Consider the following 21,017-nt stretch of genomic DNA (forward strand, 5'->3'; position numbering starts at 1 on the left):
AATATAAAAGCAGGATATTGCAGACAAAGAATTGGATAAAATGATAAAAACAAAATATTTTTTTATAATTAGCAATTTAATCTTAGGACAAGAAGTCTACCTTATCTGAAAAAGATGTACAAAATCAGAGCCGGAGAAAAAAAGGATTATACATATTATGGTTTTCTTGGCCTCTAATTATCTTGTTCAAAAACGTTCATTCTATTTCTGTCAACTTCAGATATGTAGTTCCCATTAGTTGCAAAAGCACTATTGGGTGGGATTTGCTGTTTCACAAGGGTTTTTGCAGCTATACATAACAATACAAATTACATTGTTTCCTTCTTTTTGCTCACAAGGTTAGAGGTCAGCATTACGATCTGGTATTGAATGGTAATGAGATTGGAGGTGGCTCTATTCGAATCCATAATGCAAAGCAGCAGCGTTTCATACTTGAGACAATTTTGAAGGTAATTATTTGTACTAAAATAGTCTTGTATATTTCATTTGAAATCAGCAAATTTCACAACACATAGCAATAGCAATTAGATATATACTGTCACATACTATTTTGTACTACTCTCTGGATGGTTTACAAATGTCAGCTTTCAACAATCTGGGGCCTCATTTTTACTGACCTCGGAAGGATGGAAGGCTGAGTCAACCTTGAGCTGGTCGGAATCAACTCCATACAGTGGGCAGAGTTTGCCTGCAATATGCATTCTAACTACTGGGCCACCAGGGGTCCCTAACCATAGTTTCAACTGGAAAACTGTGAGCATCCTAGACTAAGCCAAGTCCAAAAACACTAGAGAATTGCTGAACACCTGACACCCAGACAAATCAGCCATCATCAAGCACATAGAGATAAACATTATTTACTTGTTGTTCAGAAGAGACCATCAAAAAGCAAAACAAAATGTGCAAAACACCTCCTCAACAGCAATTGACACTGAGATGAGCAGAGTTTAACATCAGGATTAACACTAGACCAAAGATCAAGAAGCAAACAATATCCAAGTTAGTTTTCCATGAATTCAATGGCTATCGATTGTAATACCTGTAGCTATTTTATTCTTGTGTCAGAAGGAATATGCAGTGTCTCGGTGCAATTTTATTTTGTATTAGCTTTCACTATTAAAATTTTTAATATTTTTTAAAAAAGGAATATACAGGAAAGCTACATTTGCACTCTAGCCCTGCCTATGAATTTCCCTATGTAACTGTTTGGTCACTCTGTGAACAGAAAGCCTGTTTGATCTACTTCTTACATTCTTAGGAGAATACTGAGCTGCTTTATCACCTCCTTGAAGCTCTGGAGTGTGGTGCACCCCCACATGGAGGAATTGCACTAGGTCAGTATATTTTTCTTTCTTTTTCTTTTTTGCTACATACAGGAAGTTAGACTACCTTACTTTTATGGTCCCTAGCTCTATGAGTCTATGAATAAATAGTAAGCACACTGATATCAGTGTGAGAAAGATCACAAAGTCAATTTATTTTTTCCTGAATGAAATTATTCCTACATAGAAAACCACACATTTTTCTAAGTAAAAAGCTGTTTCAGAGGTTTTTTTCTGTTATAGTCTGAGATGTTCTCATAAGCAATCTGTGCCCTCACAAATAAAATACTTTCCAGTTGTTTCTCCAAACTAATTGTGCATATTACGAAAACTGGTGCCTTGGTGAAAAAGCAAAGTTAATTCATGCTTATCTCTAGGGGATGAAAGTGCAAAATTTCCCAATATAAATATATATATATTTTTGAAATATTATAGCTAAGCCAGAGAAAACTTGCTTTGCAAATTCTTTGGCTCATTACACAAAACTAGTATGTAAGAATATATTTTTCATTTATCAGTCAGGTTTGTCAAACTTTTATTTTTTATTTGGACTTATTTTTATCTCGGTGTAGCTAGGAACAAAACAATAATGGTTTGTAAATTGGTTATTTTTGAAAGAAGAAATAGAAGCTTTTCTCTCTTATTTGTGAACCTTTGTCCCCAGTCATAAAAAAGCAACATACTCAGTAAAACATTTATATAGCTTTATTGATTCAGCACTTGAATACTTATCCCTCTGATTTTTTTTCAATTGCAGCACAGTTAGTTAAAGGCATGTTGCTCACCAACATAGTTTTCCCAACTAACATAAAGCAGAGAGATTATCTAAATTAATGAAAGATATGTTATAATTCCTTCATTCCAGAAAAATTCCCAGCATTGAAAAGATAGCAAGAGAAACAGGTAAAAAGCAGTGAGTGAATTAGCAAGCACATAGAATAAGAAGCTCTTACATTCTACTGTACATGCATGTTGTTTCACCCTTCACAGACTCTTTGTCCATTTTATAATCTAAAAGAGTTAGACAAAGTACCCACAGCTTTTTCCTGAAATGAACCTTATACTTATTTTACCTGTACAATATATTTTATTAATGAAGAGATACTGATATAGTTTCATTGACAGTTGTAGGATCCTTTTTGTAAAACTTGTTTAAACTTATAGCAGTATTAATATTTAGTGCATTTCTTTTTCAGGGCTTGACAGACTGATTTGCCTTCTAGTTGGAGGTTCGAGTATTCGAGATGTCATTGCTTTCCCCAAGTCTTTCAAGGGAACAGATTTGATGAGCAATGCTCCAGATTATGTTGACCCACAAGAACTTGAGCCATATCATGTGCAGGTTACATGGCCCTTGACAGAAGTTAAAGCAAGAACTAACTGAAAATTATCTATTCAGAAATCTTAGCAAAGATTCTAAATTTGTCATTAGTGAACAGATTATCCATACTATTTGTGGGAAAAGTGAACTGTTGAAAGAATCAAGGGCATCCTTCATTATACCATGGAGCCTTTGTTCTAATGGTAAGTATGGAATCATCACAAATATGAGGCTTTACTATATTTGTATATCTGAAGTACAATAATGTTACGTTCAAAAGACAGCATGTCCTATTACTATTGTTATATAGCGATATAGTCAGATGCAGTCTTGACATTTTGTTGTGTTGCCTTTATGTATAGAGGGTCTTCGAAGTATATGTAGATTTTGCAGGAGGTCATCCAGGTAATGGTGTGTGGGGGGGTCACATGGCCCACCACGCCCCATTTTCACTAGCAGAGGCACCGCAGGCTGGTCCTTTGCTATTTCCAGGCTGGCACCGCGGGCCAGATCTAAGCACTCTGTGGGCCAGATCCAGCCTTCAGGCCTTGAGTTTGACACCCCTGATGTACTGCAAACATGGAAACGTAAAATAGAATGAGCTGAATAAAAACAAGAATTCCAAATTAATTTTGGAACAAAAATCCCCAAAATATAGTAGAAATATAAATTAATTGTACTATTATCCTACAGTAATTATTCAAAGCTAAGTACTAAAGTTGGCTCCAGTAACAAAAACTATTGATGGTTCTGGGAGAGCATTCAGTTTTATTTTAAAAACAGTGGTTATTTGAAACCTAACTGGGGGAGGAATTCATCAGGGTTTTAAGGTAGAAATATAGTATAGCCGGGATGGCGAACCAGAGGTGGCACACAGAGCCCTCTCAGCTGGCACGTGCCATCGCTGCTGGCATGTGCTGTTGCCCCAGGTCAGCTCTCCGTGGCATTTCTTTCGTGAGTTTCTGTTTCCCGGCAAACAACGAAACAGAAGCTCACAAAAGTAAGATCTTACCTCTTGCTATTCTGCTGGTGTTGGAATGCCCTGCCTCCCACTGGCCAGCTGGTCTTCAGGTCTCTTCTGCACATGCCCGTGCATGCGTGTGTCTGCGCATGCACATGTTCGTGTGTGTGCACTTTTCAGTTTGCGTATGCACACAGTTTGGGCACTTGGTGTCTAAAAGGTTCTGCAGTATAGCCAATTAGGAAGCATTTTCCCCAGTTCACTAAACTTGATCAGATAGCAAAAATGGCAAATTTCTCTAATACAAGTCAGTATAAAAAAATAAAGGTAGGGAAAAAAAGAATCATTTCAACTTACATAATTTGTCTTTTGATATTTTTTACTTGAATAAAACTCCCAATTATTATAGAGGCTGTTATTTCAAATTGTTAGGTTTGCTTGTTTGTTACATATTTTTCAAAAATTCACAACTGGACAGTTATCACTTAGTTTTGTTGAACTTCTGCAATAAACATTTGTGTTTTCCACTGTTGTATATTACTCCATCTCTTCCTAGTTGCCAAACAAAGCTATTGCTTTTCTGTTCCTGCAAGGCCCTTAGTTCCTACAGGCCTCACTGAAAAAACTGCTTGGAGGACCTCTAGAAAATGTGAAAGCAGCTGCAACTTTTGAAAATCAAGAGGGACAATGGGATTTAACCTCCCTAATGATGTTGGCTACATTCCCCCCACAACAGAACAGTGTGTCTATGTGTTTGTGTATACCTCTCTTTGGGAACAGTAGCATCTCTATTTTTATAACTATGTCCTGTGTGTGTATCTCTGGAAGAGATTACTCAACTCTGTCTTCCTGTATAAAACAAAAAACTTGCAGCTACAACTTATTTCATTATACAGTAAAAATTAATAAGGTACCAATTAAATTGGACAATTTTTTTAAAAAGTTGTGCTTCCTGAAAAACTTTTACCAATTACATAAGACGCTTTCAAACTGAACACAAATGTATTTTCTGACTGATTTTATCACGTAGGAACCTTGATAAATATGAAATTAATTTTTAATGACTATAATATATTTAATCACATTTCCTATATTCTTCATGAGGGCTGCAATTTCATTTGTACTCAGTGTCCAATGCATTTTGCTGCAGTGTCCAGCAAGTCAGCCAGCATTCATGGATCTCAATTGCCCTGAGTTTTTCCATTGTGACAATGTCCTGGTGAAATCTTGTTTGACATGTTTGTCATTGACAGCACTCTAGATTTTGGGGAAAGAAGCCCAAGTGTGAATGCAGAAAATGAAACTTCAGTGACATGTTGCACTCCATGGTTTTGTAGAGGATGGAGATGATATAGAGGTAGCTCCCTCTGAAGCCTTTTAAAAAACTAAATTAACCTTTTTTCTATTACTTCATCCCATCTTTTACCTTTCTTGCTGGAAACAGAAATATTTTTACTGTTTTTATTGGAGACTGGTATTTTTATCATCTCTCCTAGGGAAAAAGGAATTTTTAAAATGTATTTAGCACATGGTGGCGGTTCCCAACTTTTGTGGCTTGGCAGCCCAGCAGAGGGAGGGGGGAAGAGGGGAACAGGGCTGGCACACACACAGCTTAACTTGCACAAATTGAGCTGTGCACACATACATGCATGCCAGCCCACCATTCACACGGTCTGGTAGTGGGTCACGGCCCAGGAGTTGTGATCCCCTGGCGTATGGCATACAATATCGGGGAAATCTGCAAATGCTAGGCACACTCTGCAGTCATGACAGCCTAAATTGCTAGTTTATTTTGTTCAGTGCCTGCACACATAACCTTGGAACTAGTTTACATCAGCTGACTAGCAGCACTCACGTTGCTGGCTCTTCCAGCCAGTCTCGCCTCACCTTGCCTTGTGTGGCAATGCCTTGCGTCTGGCCAGGTCCACACATGAACACAGCTAGGATTTTTCCACCAAAATGGTACCCATTTATCTACTTGCAATATTGCATGCTTTCAAACTGCTGGATGGGCGGGATGGGGAAAGGAAGAGGCAGCACTCATGTTCTCCTTTACTCAGACTTCGCTTGAGCCTACTAAACAGCTTAAAGTCAACATACTTAAAAAGTAAAGTATCTTGCCATAATTAACCAAAGCTCTCCTACATTTCATGTGATCTGTTGTGCTGTAGCCATTTCTGAACCCTGCCTGCTCCTTTGATAGTGCATCATGTAATGTTCTCAATATTCTTTTTGCTATTATCTTGGTGAAAACCTTGTAGATGACTTAAAGGCTTATTGGGCAATATTTCTTTAAAATCATCTCGGGCGCCCAGATGATAAGAATCACTTCAGCATTTTTCCATGCATTAGGTATTTTTTTCTTCTGAGGCATTTAGTATACTTTTGCCAGTATCTTTATTAAGCTTCGTCATCCAAGTACTGCTGCCAAGTCAGCTAAAACAAGCTCATGCAGAGGCAACTGTGAATCAAAAGCAGGCAATAGTGGTGCAAAGGTGGATCCTAAATTGTATGGAATAAGCAGAGATCTAAACCTATATCCAGAGGTGTGGAAAGCAAGCACTGCTCTCCCAGGAAGCATTGGTGAAAGATAAGTAAATCATATCAGTTACAACCAAACCATATCATTCTACATATTCAAAATAATAGTGGAGATCCAGAAGTGTGGCCACTTTCTCCTTCAGTCAGCTTCTATACTTTGAAAAGCAATTAATTGATTTGAGAGAAGTCAAATGGTTCCTATGGAGATGCTAAATGAATTATTTCATTCAAAAATCCTGCTATTGCCAACATGTTCAAAATGAAGCCTTTTTTTGAGCAAGCAAGGTCTTCCCATTATGTTAAGTTTCAGAGGGAGGTAGCTCATCTTGGTAATGAGAATGCTTCCACTTTATGTATGAAATGTAGAACTCCGAAGGCCTTCTATCATTGTCCCTGAATGTGCCCAAATAAACAACTTGTACCTCTCACAGCAAACCATTTCTCAAGAACAATTAGACAAACCTGAGTATAAAAAGGCTTGACAACAACCTGTATAGGTGTCCTTGGGAGTAGTTGCCACCTTACTCTTAACTCCCTGATAAAACATCACCATACATGAAATGTACTGGTAACAAGATCATATAATGGAGCCCAAATCTTGAGTTACTAACCAAGGATGGTCTTGAAATAGCACTGAGTTACAAGTCATCCTTAGTTCAATGCTTTTAAAAATAGATACAAGTCCAAAATTACCAGTTGGGACTACAGCTCATGAAGTAGTAGAAAATGAGCTAAGGTGAAAATCTGAGGCAAGAAAATAATCTCAAAATAAGCTCTCCTGGATTTTGATATGGATGCCAACCTGCACCCCAATTGCTGTGTACCTCAAAGCCCACCACAGCGTTTACAACAGCAAGGCAGTGAAGCAATACACATTTCAAAGCAGTGTTTTTTTCCCGACACTGAAGGAATTTTGAATTAACATCACTTTTGTTGAATGAAAAATCCACGTTTCAACCCAAAATTCCAATGCCTTCCCAATCATGCCTGCCAATATTAAGTACAAGGATTGGACGCATAACAACTCGCCCACAATTACCTCTTCTTGTTCCTCTACAGGAGGGCTGTCGATCTCCCAGTCCATGGGCCGGATGCATCATGTACTGGCTACGCCCCCGCCCAGTTTAGTGAAGGGGAAAAAAGTCCTGATACATCATGTGACGTTGCCATGCCAAAGTGAGTTTGACACCCCTACCCTACAGCATTTGTTGATCAGTTTCCAGATATTTTAATGTGATTGTTACAAAGCATAACATTGTGTTCATGTAATTTGCATAACAAGCCAATAGAAAACGAGTAACAGTCACACATGCTACTCGGGGCAAAAAAAGTATTTAGTCAGCCACCAATTGTGCAAGTTCTCCCACTTAAAACGATGAGAGGCCTGCAATTGTCATCATAGGTAGACCTCAACTATGAGAGACAAAATGAGAAAACAAATCCAGACAATCACATTGTCTGATTTGGAAAGAATTTATTTGCAATCCTCTGACCCCCACTCATTACCTGTATTAATGGCACCTGTTTGAACTTGTTATCAGTATAAAAGACACCTGTCCACAACCTCAAACAGTCACACTCCAAACTCCACTATGGTGAAGACCAAAGAGCTGTCGAAGGACACCAGAAACAAAATTGTAGACCTGCACCAGGCTGGGAAGACTGAATCTGCAATAGGCAAGCAGCTTGGTGTGAAGAAATCAACTGAGCAATAATTAGAAAATGGAAGACATACAAGACCACTGATAATCTCCCTCAATCTGGGGCTCCACTTAAGATCTCACCCCGTGGGGTCAAAATGATCACAAGAACGGTGAGCAAAAAATCCCAGAACCACACAGGGGGACCTAGTGAATGACCTGCAGAAAGCTGTGACCAACGTAACAAAGGCTACCATCAGTAACACACTACGCTGCCAGGGACTCGGATCCTGCAGTGCCAGACGTGTCCCCCTGCTTAAGCCAGTACATGTCCGGGCCTGTCTGAAGTTTGCTAGAGAGCATTGGATGATCCAGAAGAGGATTGGGAGAATGTCATATGGTCAGATGAAACCAAAGTAGAACTGTTTGGCAGAAACACAACTCATCGTGTTTGGAGGAGAGAGAATGCTGAGTTGCATCCAAAGAACACCATACCTACTGTGAAGCATGGGGGTGGCAACATCATGCTTTGGGGCTGTTTCTCTGCAAAGGGACCAGGACAACTGATCCATGTACAGCAAAGAATGAATGGGGCCATGTATCGTGAGCTTTTGAGTGCAAACCTCCTTCCATCAGCAAGGGCATTGAAGATGAAAAGTGGCTGGGTCTTTCAGTATGACAAACACACCGCCCGGGAGGAATGGACCAACATACCAGCAACAGTGTGCGCCAACCTTGTTTAGACTTACAGAAAACATTTGACCTCTTGTCATTGCCAACAAAGGATATATAACGAAGTATTGAGATGAACTTTTGATATTGACCAAATACTTATTTTCCACCATAATTTGCAAATAAATTCTTTCCAAATCAGACAATGGGATTGTCTGGGTTTGTTTTCTCATTTTGTCTCTCATAGTTGAGGTCTACCTATGATGTCAATTACAGGCCTCTTTCATCTTTTTAAGTGGGAGAACTTGCACAATTGGTGGCTGATTAAATACTTTTTTGACCCACTGTACTTGAGCTGCTTTTATCTTTCCAGGCAGCATCCATTCAGCCTGAGCATGCCAAAGCATGTCCAAGTTCCATAAATGTTATGTTAAGTGCATACCTGGATATGCATAAATTACACAAAGCATCTTATAACACAAGTGAAAATTAGTAAACTTAAAAATTAGTTTCATTAGTAAATGAAATTGCAAAAAGATTTATATTAAATAGTATGCCATAGATTAGTTTATTTTCATAATTAGTAGCCAAAAATATAAGATACATTCAAGTGTTCAGGAAGTAAAATATTTATTGTCCAGTGTTTTATCTTTTTAATCTAATGACATCTAGTTTAGATTTAATTATGTAATTTATATGCCACCCTTCTCCCAAAAGACTCAGGGTGGCTTACAAAGAAAACATTCAACAATTCGAAAATTACATAAAAAATTAAAATCCAATTAAAATTTATTAAAATTATTTCAATGTAAAAATCCCCCAACGGATCAGCCCATTTGATAAAAGAGCCATGTCTTTAGTTTGCGGCGGGAGGTTGGGGGCTGCCCTAAGCCTGATGGGCAAATCCAGAGGGTCGGCGCTCCCAGAGAATGCTCTCCCCCTAGGGGCCGCCAGCTGAGTCTGGCTGACGGCACCCTGAGGCGGCCCACTTGGGAGCACATGGGATGATGGGAGGATGGCAGATGATCCTGCAAGTATCCCGGGCCTAAGCCATGTAGGGCTTTATAGGTGAGCACCAGCACCTTGAAATGGACCAGAAGGACCACCGGCAGCCAGTGCAGCTCGCACAGGAGAGGTGTCACACGGGAGTAACAAGAAGCCCCCATAACAACTCATGCGGCCACATTTTGGGCTAGCTGTAGCCTCCGGGTGCATCCCAAGGGCAGCCCCATGTAGAGGGTGTTACGGTAGTCCAACTGAGAAGTAACAAGGGCAAGTGACCATGGCGAGGGCATCCTGGTTTAGGAAAAGGGCGCAACTAGCGCACCAGGCGTACTTGTGTGAAGGCCCCCCTGGTCATGGCCGTTGGATGATCTTCTAAGGATAGCCGTGAATCCAGGAGGACACCCAGATTGCGAACCCTTTCTGAGGGAGTACCTCCCCTCCTATCACAAGTGACGGGACCACTAGATCATGAGATGCCGGAATCCACAGCCACTCAGTCTTAGATGGGTTGAGTCTGAGTCTGTTTCTTCCCATCCAGGCCCACCTGGGACATCACAGAAAGGGTGGAGATATAAAGCTAAGTATCATCAGCATATTGATGGTACTTCACCCCAAAACCACAAATGATCTCATCCAGCGGCTTCATATAGATGTTAAAGAGCAGCGGGGAGAGAACCGACCCCCGAGGCACCCCACATGTGAGGGGCCTCAGGGAGGATCTCTGTCCCCCCGTCCATACGAACTGCGAGTGGCCCGAGAGGTAGGAGAACCACTGTAAAACGGTGCCTCCTATCCCCAACCCCCCAAGTTGCTGCAGTAGGATACCATGGTCGATGGTATCAAAAGCCGCTGAGAGGTCAAGAAGGACCAGGATGGAGGAGCAACCCCCATCCCAGACCTGCCAGAGATCATTCACTAGGGCAACCAATGCCATTTCCGTGCTGTAACCGTGCCTGAAACCCAACTGGTACGAGTCCAGGTAGTCAGTTTCCTCCAGGAACTGAGGGAGCTGCTGTGCCACAACGGACTCCACAACATTCGCTATAAAGCATAAGGGACATAAGTCGGATAGAGGGACATCGCCCTCCGGCCCTAACCAGGTCTCCATTATGCAGGCCAGGTCCACGTCGTCAATTAAATCTCGCACAAGGGCCTTGTTCATCACGGACCTGGCATTTAGGTACACCAGCCAGAGTCCAAGGCTCCGCACTCCTATATCCACGGGGGAGCAGGGGGAGCCTGGGGGAGAAGAGCGCACCAGTTTGGACACAATGGCGGCTATCTCCATAACCCCTCCTCTCACATTGCCTGCCTCTCCCAACCATCACAGGGATTGAAAGACCCTCTCTCCACCTAGCTGCTTCTTCCCCTCCCGCTCCCCTCCCCCAACCATCGGACGGGCCAGGTTGCTGAACCGTAAGAGCCACCCCCAGCTCATTCCTCCCCACCCGCCTCCCAGGTCCCCTTAAAATTTAGTTAAAAACTAATTAAAAAGCCCCTCAGGCCCCGCTTTGGAGCATGCCACCACTCGGGTTTCCAAAACCCGTCATTGAGGTAGGCCTTCGATAAATAGGAAGGCCATGACCGCGAGAGGGGAGCATCTCGCAGCGAGAGGAGGTCCGCCGAAGTATAAGCCAGTTGAAGAAATATAGGGGGTAGATGAAAGGCAACTGTGGGCGCCGGAGATGGTAAGCAGGAGAAGGCCGATGCAGTACCACTGCAGCTGGCTGTGGGAAAGCCGGAAAAAGATTCACCGCTCTCTCACAGTGATGAAAAGTCAAGACAATTTTTTTTTTAATCCGGGGGAATTACCCGCAGCTGCCCTCTCATGGCGACTAGGCGGCAGAAAGCCACCAGCGGAGTCATGAATCATCCCCCCAGTAATGAAGCAGCAATAGTTATCCAGGACTCTCGGCACCCACACCCGATTCCAAAATATCTTCCAATGTATTTGAAAATAGTAATTTCTGGACAGGTTCTCAGATCTGGAAAGAGAAAAAGGAAAAGGAATCAAGCCAATCTATTTCCCGTTTAGAGATACAAAACAATATTAAATGTGAATGGGTCAGATCTTGGATATTCCATCACATATTCAGAGAGAGAGTTCAAGATTGGAGTATCATCATTTCACCATTCTCAAGAAATAAGCATGCTAGTGTAGTAGGGTATACATACCTTGAAAGCCAAATGTCAGTTCATCAACTACCTAGAAATCAGACACAGACATTAACTTTTTACTTCTAACTATTGCACAAAATTGACTTTTTACCTGCATTGTTTCTTCCATGTGTGGTTGAACTGTGGCCACAAGCAAATTTATAATACCTCTACAAAACTTCATTATTTTGCTAAAAACAAGGAGAAATCCTGTTTGAAAAGCTAAAGAAAGCTAACAGGCTTTAGTAGCCTCTACTCTTAATTAGAAAGATGGCAAGATATGTTTATTTTCATCCAGATGTCACATATTTTAAATTCCCATGAAATTGAAGCGGTTTCAATTAACAGATCAGCTTCCAGCTCAAAGCATTGTAGATTCCAATTCAAACTTTCAGAATACTTGAAAATCTCATTTTGCACTCGCGATAGGCCATTCTGCAAATGTTCATTTAACATCAAAATTATTTTGCATGTCCCCACAATTCCATTCTCTTAAGTTATGTTATGGCAGAAGATACGAAATGGAATTCAGCTACCTTGAGCCACATAGGAACAAACTATGGCATTTGCTGTAATTCTTATATTTTCTGCCTCTTAAGTACTTTTTTTTTGCTAGACAGCTCAGTTTCTAATAATTAAAATACAACATTTATACATCTTGCAAAGCCAGGATCACACATGGCAATTCTTGGTGCTTTTTAAAAAGACTTTCAAACTGGAATACACAGGTTTTTTTCAAGAACCAGCCAACTTTTTAATGCTAATTTTATATATTATAATGTAACACAACATATTTAGTTCACATCATTTGTACTGTCTCAGTAAAATTGTATCTTCACTACTTTTCAGAGAGATTCCCATTGTTCTTTCCAATTTCATCATTAACAGTACAAAGGAAACATTTATTTTAACACAAAACAAGGCCAGAGAACACAAACTGCTTCATTTGGAAATCTAATGCCCCCTTACAACCCTTTAAAATATGAGCTTACCATTATAGTGTGAAGTCAAAACTAATCTATCCATCAGGTGCCACTGTCTTTAAACTAATCTGAAATGAAAAATATTCTAAGCCAACAGTTTATGTAATTGTGCAAAGCAGATACTATTTGACTAGCAATTCATTTGATCTCAGGTTTTTAACTAAATTATGGTATCATGACATATAACTAAATATCAGCAACATAAAGCCTCAGTGTTTTCAGTTCTCAGAAAAGTTTCTGTCCACTACTCTTAAAACATCATAGGCTTTTCCAGCAAAATCAAACTAATTTTCGTTGGTATGTTTTCTTTCAGAAGTCAGGGAACAAAACAGGCAGCAAATGTGCTACCCCACATTTTGGAAACATTATCCTTTTTGCCTGTGTTGAGGTGGTCCCTACTCTTTTTACAAGATTGCTTTTTATAGAACTGAGTGGAGGCCCAATGGGGCATTGATACCATTCACACAGGCAGGATTGCTATTTCTGGTGCAGGAATATTTCAGTGAGGTTTTTGGGAGGAGCGGATTATGCAAAAATGAAAACATCACATCTAGTTTTAGTCAATTTTCATTCCACCTTTAATACTTTTGTCATGCAATCTGACATGGTAAAATTCACAGAGAAGATATTAGAGGTATAATAGGAGCATTCATCCTGCAAGTCATTCACCCATAATTTTATCAACTTTCAAGACTGAATAATTAATAATAAAAATATACTGACCTTGTTCAAGAGCTTCCGTAAAACAGTAAACATCTATTCAGTTTTTGAGAAATGAAAAAATATTTATTATAAAACTGCAGAAAAAGACTCAGAAATATTTTCAGTTAATTCCTTTCTAATTTTTGCTCCAACATTGGGTAAGGAAACCTATTTCCTGGTGGAAAATAACCAAACTTAAAATATGCTGACTAGAATTATACATTGCTATAGCTGCAGAATTAACACAAAATAACCCATTTACAATCTTATGTTCTTGAGGAGTAGGAAGAAGGTACTTTTAAATATACATCAGTAAGTTAAAGTGAGAACTTGGGAAAGCAATTATTTTCTCTGAATGCCTAATCATAAGACTGAACAATGTAACCTCAGTGAAAAGTGGAACGGATTGATGCTAATATCATGAGTATTCATCTGGCAGAATCTAATCTCATCACTGGTTACAAGTTGATAGAAAGCTTTGAACAAACCATTAATACAGAATAAATGAAAACTAAACTCTTACCTCAATCCAATTCCATCCTCAAAACCTAGTTAATATAAAAAATACCCATTTATATACGCAAACACAAAACATTGGAAGTTTTGTATTACAAAAACAAAGTAATATTTTTTTCACCCACATCCCAATTTCAGTTCAGGTATTTCATAATCTTTTTCAGCTTTGCTAAGGTTAACCTTTATTCTAAGGTTTAACAGATCAATCTTGAAGATAGAAGTACTCCACAGAATTTCATGGACCTGTTTCTAGGTCTTCAATAAAACTTTGACTGGACTACATAGGCAAACTCAGAAAAGTTAAACAGTAACCAAAAAGAGTAAGGATATTGTCATCCGTCCCATTCAGTAAAGGAAGACCCCCTGGACTATTCTTTTGACCAAGATTATACTTTCCTGAAGCAAAAGTGGTTACAGAAGTAGCAAAGCGGAATTTGCTGAATTAGTGCAAAAACAATACACATAACTTTCTTTTTCCCTGGGACTTCTCCCCCCCACCATCAGTCTTTGACCCATTGAAGTTTCAGGTTGTTTAGGTAGCAGACTGTGCATCTGCTTCATCTCCACATTCTTTTAAAGCTGGATTGGCACTTCTTCCTTGTTGGGCTGGCACTGCTTGGCGCCCCTCCCTCCCCCGACCCACTTGTTCTCCTGCATTCCATTCTCCCTCCCCCACTGCAAAAATGTCAGGGAGCAGAATGCAAAGTGATGCTAGCAGAATGGTGACCATGACAGATATGCTGTTGGGAGGTTTTCAGAGCTCTATGCAGAATAATCTTCTGAACTCATCTTTAGGATATCATATCAAACAGGCATTTTCACATTTATTAATATAGAATTATTAAAAATTATATTATTTTAAGGACATCCTGTTTGCAAAATATTATGCAATTTCTTGCAGTAAATCCACATGGTTAAGCTGATATCAGTAGTAGCTTACCGCTGTCAGCAGTTTTGCTTAAACAACTCCTTGTGTTACTCCAAGTCCTAAAGAGAAAGAAAGGTTGATGATAGCTAAGAAAATGATTTTTTTAATCATGGAAGATCCAGGTACGTGCCCAGTCAGGTAGAGCTAATCAGACCTCCATCTTTAAAGTCAGTTTTATTAGCTTCTCATCATGCAGGCTAACAGCATTAAATGCTTAAAAAATAACAAGTATATTTTAATTAACACATAAGAACTATCTGCTACATATATGCAAGAAATACTGTTCAAATTTTTCCCAGGAGACTTTGGAAATTCCTTATGGATTTCCAGCAATTTGCAATATTCAATTTGCCACAGAAATAGACAGGATCAAACGGAAAAATGCTTCAGTAGAATTTTATTATTGTTCTACTCATCACAATTTATGTTAGCATCCACCATTTTTATGGTTACTAATAAAAGATTATAAAAACAGCAATTAAAATTAAAATCTACAGATGATTAAGACTTTTATTAGAGCTAGTCCAAATGGCTTAGGTAGGACCTATCAAAGGACCAATTTCTCCTGTGACAAACCTTCATATGGCAGATGAAGCTCTTTGGAAGGCCTCTTTCTGACAGGTGGGAGAAGACATTCTAAATTGCTTTCAGACAATGGAATGTTTGATTCCACCCGATGTTCTGTAAAAAAGCACTTTTTTGCCAGGCTTTTGATTCTTAGATGATTTTTGTATTTACTTTATACTGAAATTTAAGCTTTATATGTACCTTACCCTACACTACTGACATACGTATTAATCTCGGTGCTTTGTTGCCCACCTCCCTTAGCCACTGCCCTTGAATTTGCATATCTAGCAGTCTGCTTAAATTCACAGGATATCCCCAACATGCCCCTCTTCAGTCTTCCCTAAAAGTCCTTAGAAGAAATGCTGGCTGCAACTTCCTGCTTTATTTATTTATTTATTTAATTTTATTTCTATACCGCCCTTCTCCTGCGGGACTCAGGGCGGTGTACAGCCAAGATAAAATATAGCAATATAAAATTTAAAAAACATTTTAAAAAACGATTAAATAATTTTGGCCCGAGTTTAAAACAACCCAATTAAAATCGAATTCAATTAAAAACTGAGAGGATGGGATCAAGCCAGCCCGGCTAGATGTAATAAGTGTGTTTTCAGGGCCCGACTAAAAGTCTGGATCTCAGGGGGCAGGTCATTCCAGAGGGCAGGTGCTGCCACAGAGAAGGCTCTCCCCCTGGGCGGCAGAAGGCGGTCTCGCAAACACCCCAGCCCTAAGCCATGGAGCGCTTTAAAGGTGGTCACCAACACCTTGAAGCGACCCGGAAGACCACAGGAAGCCAGTGCAGCTCACGCAGGAGAGGTGTTATATGTGAGCGCCCCGTCGCTCCCATAATCCCCTGCGCTGCCGCATTCTGGACCAACTGCAGCCTCCAGGTACACCCCAAGGGGAGCCCCATGTAGAGAGCATTGCAGTAGTCCAGGCGGCAAGTGATGAGTGCTTGAGTGACCGTGTGTAGGAAGTCCCGCTCCAGAAAGGGACGCAACTGGTTTAGCTTTAATTTTATGCAGTACAGTAGAATTCCTTCCTTACAGGCATATAGGGAATTAATTGGAGGAATTTTTGACAGAAATTTGGAGAAAAAGTTTCTCAGCATTGAACTAAAATACCAAATATTAATCCTAAAAAAAGGAATATCTTTAATGTTTTATAATATTGCTCAGTAAATCAACTTTCTGTATTTCAACTTGCCTTTTCTTGAGGTTCTTCAGAGACAGCTCAATCCCATTAAGACCTATAAAGAGAATTATTTTCTTAGCCTCTAGCCTAATTTTTCTTCACAAAACATTTTTTCTTCCAAACCGTGCTGTGATCTACTGTATCAGTGTATATTCAATTTATCCTCATATGTATCAGCGACCTGATTCAGCATCATATACAGTAGTATACATTTGTCCTTTTAGCTCCCAATCTAATTGTTTGAACATTAGCTGTTGCAGATAAATTAAAGATGGATGCAATTAAAATGCTTTGCACCAGCAAATTTGCTTTACATTTCTAAGCAACACAGCTGATGTGTCGTAATTGCAGATCAGCAAAACAAATTAGCAAAAAGAATCCAATACAACTTTTAAAAGGTGGAAGATGCAAGTCAGAGAAAATGAACAGATCCCAAGCATGAAAGATCATTCTTCAATTTAGAACCATGGCTCAATTTGTTTTTCCTTTTGTTTGGCAAATTGAATGAATTCCAAACTCAATATGTAATAACTACAGAAAAACCAGTGGCCCCCACCTTGATAACATTTTAGAAGCCCTTAAAGACATGGCTCTTCATGGCTCTTTGATTAAGATGGGGTACAGCCTTGTTATAAGAATGGGCATTTTTTGTTGCTGTCTGGTTTTATTTGTTCCTTGTTTTTACTATTGTTTTCTTGTTTTTCATTTATAAATCACCTAGAATCACTGGGAGTCTGGCAGTGTGCAAATTTATTAAATAATGCTTAACAAAGACTAACGAAACTAGGATGCTTGCCAGTTTAACTATAGACAAATGCAACTATGATCTTGTTGTAAATAAAGAACCATTAAATAAGAACTCATAATAAAGGACTGTGACAATTTAACAATACCCAAGAATCTTCCTGGTAACATTGAAACTGTTCATAAAGTACTGCCCGGTAATGCAGAAAAAGCCTGTAATAGATCATATATTTTTTTCTTTACAACTTACATGTTTCATCATCTAAAGCTGATCCATATTAGAGAACCCGAAGGCCAGCACATCAGTGGGTAGTGTTCCCATATTTGCAAACACAGAATCTGTAAGAGATATTCAGTTCAGTTGCTAGGACATACAACATGAATACAATATTGTGGAAGGAACATATAATTTATTTTAAATTCAGATATAGTTAAGTGAATACAGTGGAACGATACAATTTTCATGTTTACCAGCAGAAATCTAAAAAATGTTAATCAGCTACCAAGTTACTGTTGAGGTCAGAGGGATTTTTAATGAGCAATTACTCGAAGTAGGCCTATCTGTAAGAGGAACAATCTAGGATCAGACCATCTTTAAATAGAGGATGCATCAGATAGGAGCGAAAGACAAAGAGTTCATCATAGATTATCTGCTGAACTATGTTTTCATCACACGCATCCTTCCTTGGACAAAATAACCTAACAGACTATTTATATCTTACAACTTACCAATCCTTGTTCCATGATCATAGAATCATTTGTGAAACCCTGTAAAGAAAACAGCAAATATTTTAAAGTCTGTTTCAAATCACAAAAGAGATGAAGATTCTTTTTAAGAGCATAGATTGTGCCTCAGTTTGAAACAAAGGTGGGTTAAGTGTTCTCATCATTATTTTTTCAAGAGTAGCAAATAAGCATCATCATTATGGCACAAAGGCACAACTAAAGGTACTTTTTATTTACTTAGCTTTCTGTATGTACAAGAACAGAAACATACCTTTACAGACAGCATTGGCTTGAGATTTTGTATCTACAGAGGAAATAGGCATTTATCAGACAAGAATTATTTTAAAAACAAAATAGACCTAATAAATGTTGGCAGTATTTTGATTGGGAATATTTAGAAATCCAAACTCCCTTTTGATCTGCAGCCTTAAAACTAATTATACTGCCAACAATGAGGACTCTTTGCTTCCTCTTTGAGGAAGGGAATAAGGACTACTGTATAAAACTTTCTCAGTTTAGCCTACAACTTTCAAGCAAAAGCAGCAAGTTCCTCACACTTTCAGTTAAATTGGATGTAGATGTGGGATGGATGCCTCAAATATTACTGCAACTTGTTCCTTGCCACAAGCATGATTTTTTTACTTGCACTATCAGTGCAAATTGCTTAACGCATTGTAAGCCGCCCTGAGTCTCTGGAGAAGTGCGGCATATAAATCAAATTAAAAAAAAAAAATTACATCAGGACAAAGATGAGTCATCTCATGGTCGCTTCCAAAAGACAAAGATGAAATGATTCAAAATTTGTAGTTTTGAAATGTCATTATTATAGATTATCATTATCAAGTGTTTCACACTAATAGCCTTTCAATAAACAGGTTTCTCAATGTGCAGTTATTGGGTGAGTCATAATTCAGATCAGATATAGATGTTGCTTGTTATGAATTATAAAATTGGAATGAGTTTTCTCTCATGTATTTTTTTATCCATGCTTTCCCTCTGCCAACTGATCAACATTTTGATGCCTAAGCAACCTCAGTCATACATCCTCATTATTGCAGTAGCCATTGCTAAAACGGCCATGTGACACAAGTCATTAGAATTAGATGAAGACAATCATTAGGGAAGATTCCATCTGAATAAAGCTGAATCTAACTGAAAAATTATTCCCCTCCCTAAAATTTCTTAAGTAATGTTTAAGTAAGGTTGGGATCAGATTATATTCATCAATATCTTATCAAAATTAAATATTAGTGCCATCAGATCTGTTAGGCATAAAATGCAGGGTAGCTGAGGTTGGAGGAGCTTATTTATAGAAAAATAGCTGGAGTTTTGATGCTTTCCCTTACTTAAAAAAATTCGATTTATTAATGTTTTGGGGAATCAGAACATAAATTTTCAGGCAGTTGGAAATGAGTAATCCTTGCCACACCTAAATTAAGATCCTAATCCTGCTCAGAAATTGTTGGCATTCATCACAGTCTCAGATGTCCCTACCAACGTAATTTATCATCATTTGCAGGTACGAAAAAACCGTGTTTTTGGGGTATTACTCCGAAGGTCCCTAAGTTGTTTTCCAATGTAATTAAATCCATGTTTTGCAGTAAATACCCGCAAATCATTTAAGTTTTTTTTTTTTAAAAAAAACAGCTTTAAATAGTTTATCAGAGATCGATCTCTGCATCACGTACTTCGGATCCATCCGAAGATCAACGCGAAGAGAGGCTGGAGCTCACCGTCTCAGTACATCAAGTTCGTTTTTTGAGTTTTACTCTCTGGCCTACCGAGGAAACTCAACGCAAAACTTGCACGCCGATTTAATAAGGGGAGCTAGCATTATTTATTCCGTGAGGGATTCGTTTTCAACATTTTCAACTTTTTAGATCATCAGTTTTATGCTTTCCCCAACCACGAGGCCCATCTGGAAAGGCTGTTCCTTTGAGCCGTTATTGCAGCGCCATCTATGCTCAACGGCCAGCAGAACTAAACATGGGGGGGGAGACGGGGACGGAATGCGTGCTATAATCCAACGCCATCCGTGCCTCCCTAAGGTCATCCACAATCAACATTACATTTTAAAGGCCCAGCTCCTCTATAGAAATTAGCAAAGCAACACTTATTGGGGGGGGGGGTATTACAATACTTACATAACACTGCAGCCAAAGGCAGATTCCAAAAGAGAAAGCGCAGGCCGCAGCCACCCTTTTTATACACGCTGTGTAGCTCACGGGGGTCACGTGACGGGCACGCTTCTTTGCATAGCTCCTCCTCCCGTTACCCCTCCCTAGAAAACATGGTTCCTACGCACAACAGTCCCCCACTTCCCCCCACCCCACCCGCTTCAGCGCCACAAGTACCCAGGCAGTCCGCCAGGCGCAGGTTCCACCCTCTCCGTGGTGGGCTCATTCCTGTGGGTGTGGCTACCTGACGCGAAGATTGTTTCAGTGGGGCTGGGGGGAAAGCAAGTCAATCAACAAAGACGAAGGGGGGATATGTACTTCCGGGGCGTTTCTCTTCTGGGGGGTTCGCTTCCGGAAGGGTGTTCGGGCTCGTCCCACCCCCCCCTTGGAGGTACGTAGGCGATGTATTTCGGTCCCCTCGGGAAAGGGAAGGAGCTCGGGAGAGTTGTTCTCTCTCCTTTCTTCCCACCCTCGGGCGCACTCGAGGACAGTCATTGTGGGGTACTTCCCAAAAGGACGGTGTGGATTCTGCATGCCCCCCCCCGAATTTCTAGTCTCACTTTTCCCCTTCTGTATCTTAGCAACGGAGTTTGCTCCTCCTAAAAGATATTTCTCTGTACAAGGTTGCCTGTCCTCCTCTTCCTTGATCTTTTGCACCTTCCCCCCAAATCCGCTGAAATCTGTCAGTTTGCAGTCACTGTACTTGCCTTTTGATTCACCCATACATTCCTCCCTCAGTTTGGTTATTTTACTTAACTGTCCTCTTCAGGTACTTTTTGTTAAGAGCAAAGTGTTTTTGTTTCGTTGCAATTTGCTCAGGTTTTTGGAGTATTTGGATCTAAGAAAGGGGTTCTGTGGAGAGAA

At 39.7% G+C, this 21,017-nt stretch overlaps 1 protein-coding gene, 1 long non-coding RNA gene and 5 other non-coding genes across 7 annotated transcripts in view; 1 reads left to right on the top strand and 6 right to left on the bottom strand.

The window, feature by feature from the left end:
- The window catches only part of DARS2 (aspartyl-tRNA synthetase 2, mitochondrial), a 32,559-nt gene extending 28,013 nt beyond the window's left edge, over positions 1-4,546 (top strand). The window contains exons 15-17 of the mRNA XM_070939218.1: positions 339-449; positions 1,259-1,334; positions 2,519-4,546. Coding sequence (XP_070795319.1) covers positions 339-449; positions 1,259-1,334; positions 2,519-2,706 — 375 coding nt within the window. The 3' untranslated portion in view covers positions 2,707-4,546. The remainder of the gene's footprint in view (positions 1-338; positions 450-1,258; positions 1,335-2,518) is intronic.
- Positions 4,547-9,070: 4,524 nt separating this feature from the next.
- On the bottom strand, positions 9,071-20,190 carry LOC139314920 (uncharacterized). The gene is made up of 11 exons (XR_011600229.1): positions 20,121-20,190; positions 18,248-18,280; positions 17,980-18,018; positions 17,501-17,589; positions 16,519-16,561; positions 14,761-14,807; positions 13,828-13,852; positions 13,326-13,358; positions 12,612-12,670; positions 11,638-11,668; positions 9,071-11,447 (listed from the first exon to the last, which is right to left on the bottom strand). It is a non-coding gene; the product is annotated as an uncharacterized lncRNA (long non-coding RNA).
- On the bottom strand, positions 12,431-12,509 carry LOC139316069 (small nucleolar RNA SNORD79). Its single transcript, XR_011600322.1, has one exon. It is a non-coding gene; the product is annotated as a small nucleolar RNA SNORD79 (small nucleolar RNA).
- On the bottom strand, positions 13,687-13,764 carry LOC139316077 (small nucleolar RNA SNORD47). Its single transcript, XR_011600329.1, has one exon. It is a non-coding gene; the product is annotated as a small nucleolar RNA SNORD47 (small nucleolar RNA).
- On the bottom strand, positions 14,881-14,945 carry LOC139316080 (small nucleolar RNA SNORD44). Its single transcript, XR_011600331.1, has one exon. It is a non-coding gene; the product is annotated as a small nucleolar RNA SNORD44 (small nucleolar RNA).
- LOC139316081 (small nucleolar RNA snR60/Z15/Z230/Z193/J17) lies at positions 17,853-17,932 on the bottom strand. Its single transcript, XR_011600332.1, has one exon. It is a non-coding gene; the product is annotated as a small nucleolar RNA snR60/Z15/Z230/Z193/J17 (small nucleolar RNA).
- Positions 19,420-19,500, bottom strand: LOC139316078 (small nucleolar RNA SNORD74). Its single transcript, XR_011600330.1, has one exon. It is a non-coding gene; the product is annotated as a small nucleolar RNA SNORD74 (small nucleolar RNA).
- Positions 20,191-21,017: the final 827 nt, after the last annotated feature.

This window comes from Pituophis catenifer, unplaced genomic scaffold (assembly GCF_029215685.1).
Source record: "Pituophis catenifer annectens isolate HBS135680 unplaced genomic scaffold, rPitCat1.0.hap2 SCAF_3, whole genome shotgun sequence".
NCBI classification, from domain to species: domain Eukaryota; kingdom Metazoa; phylum Chordata; class Lepidosauria; order Squamata; family Colubridae; genus Pituophis; species Pituophis catenifer.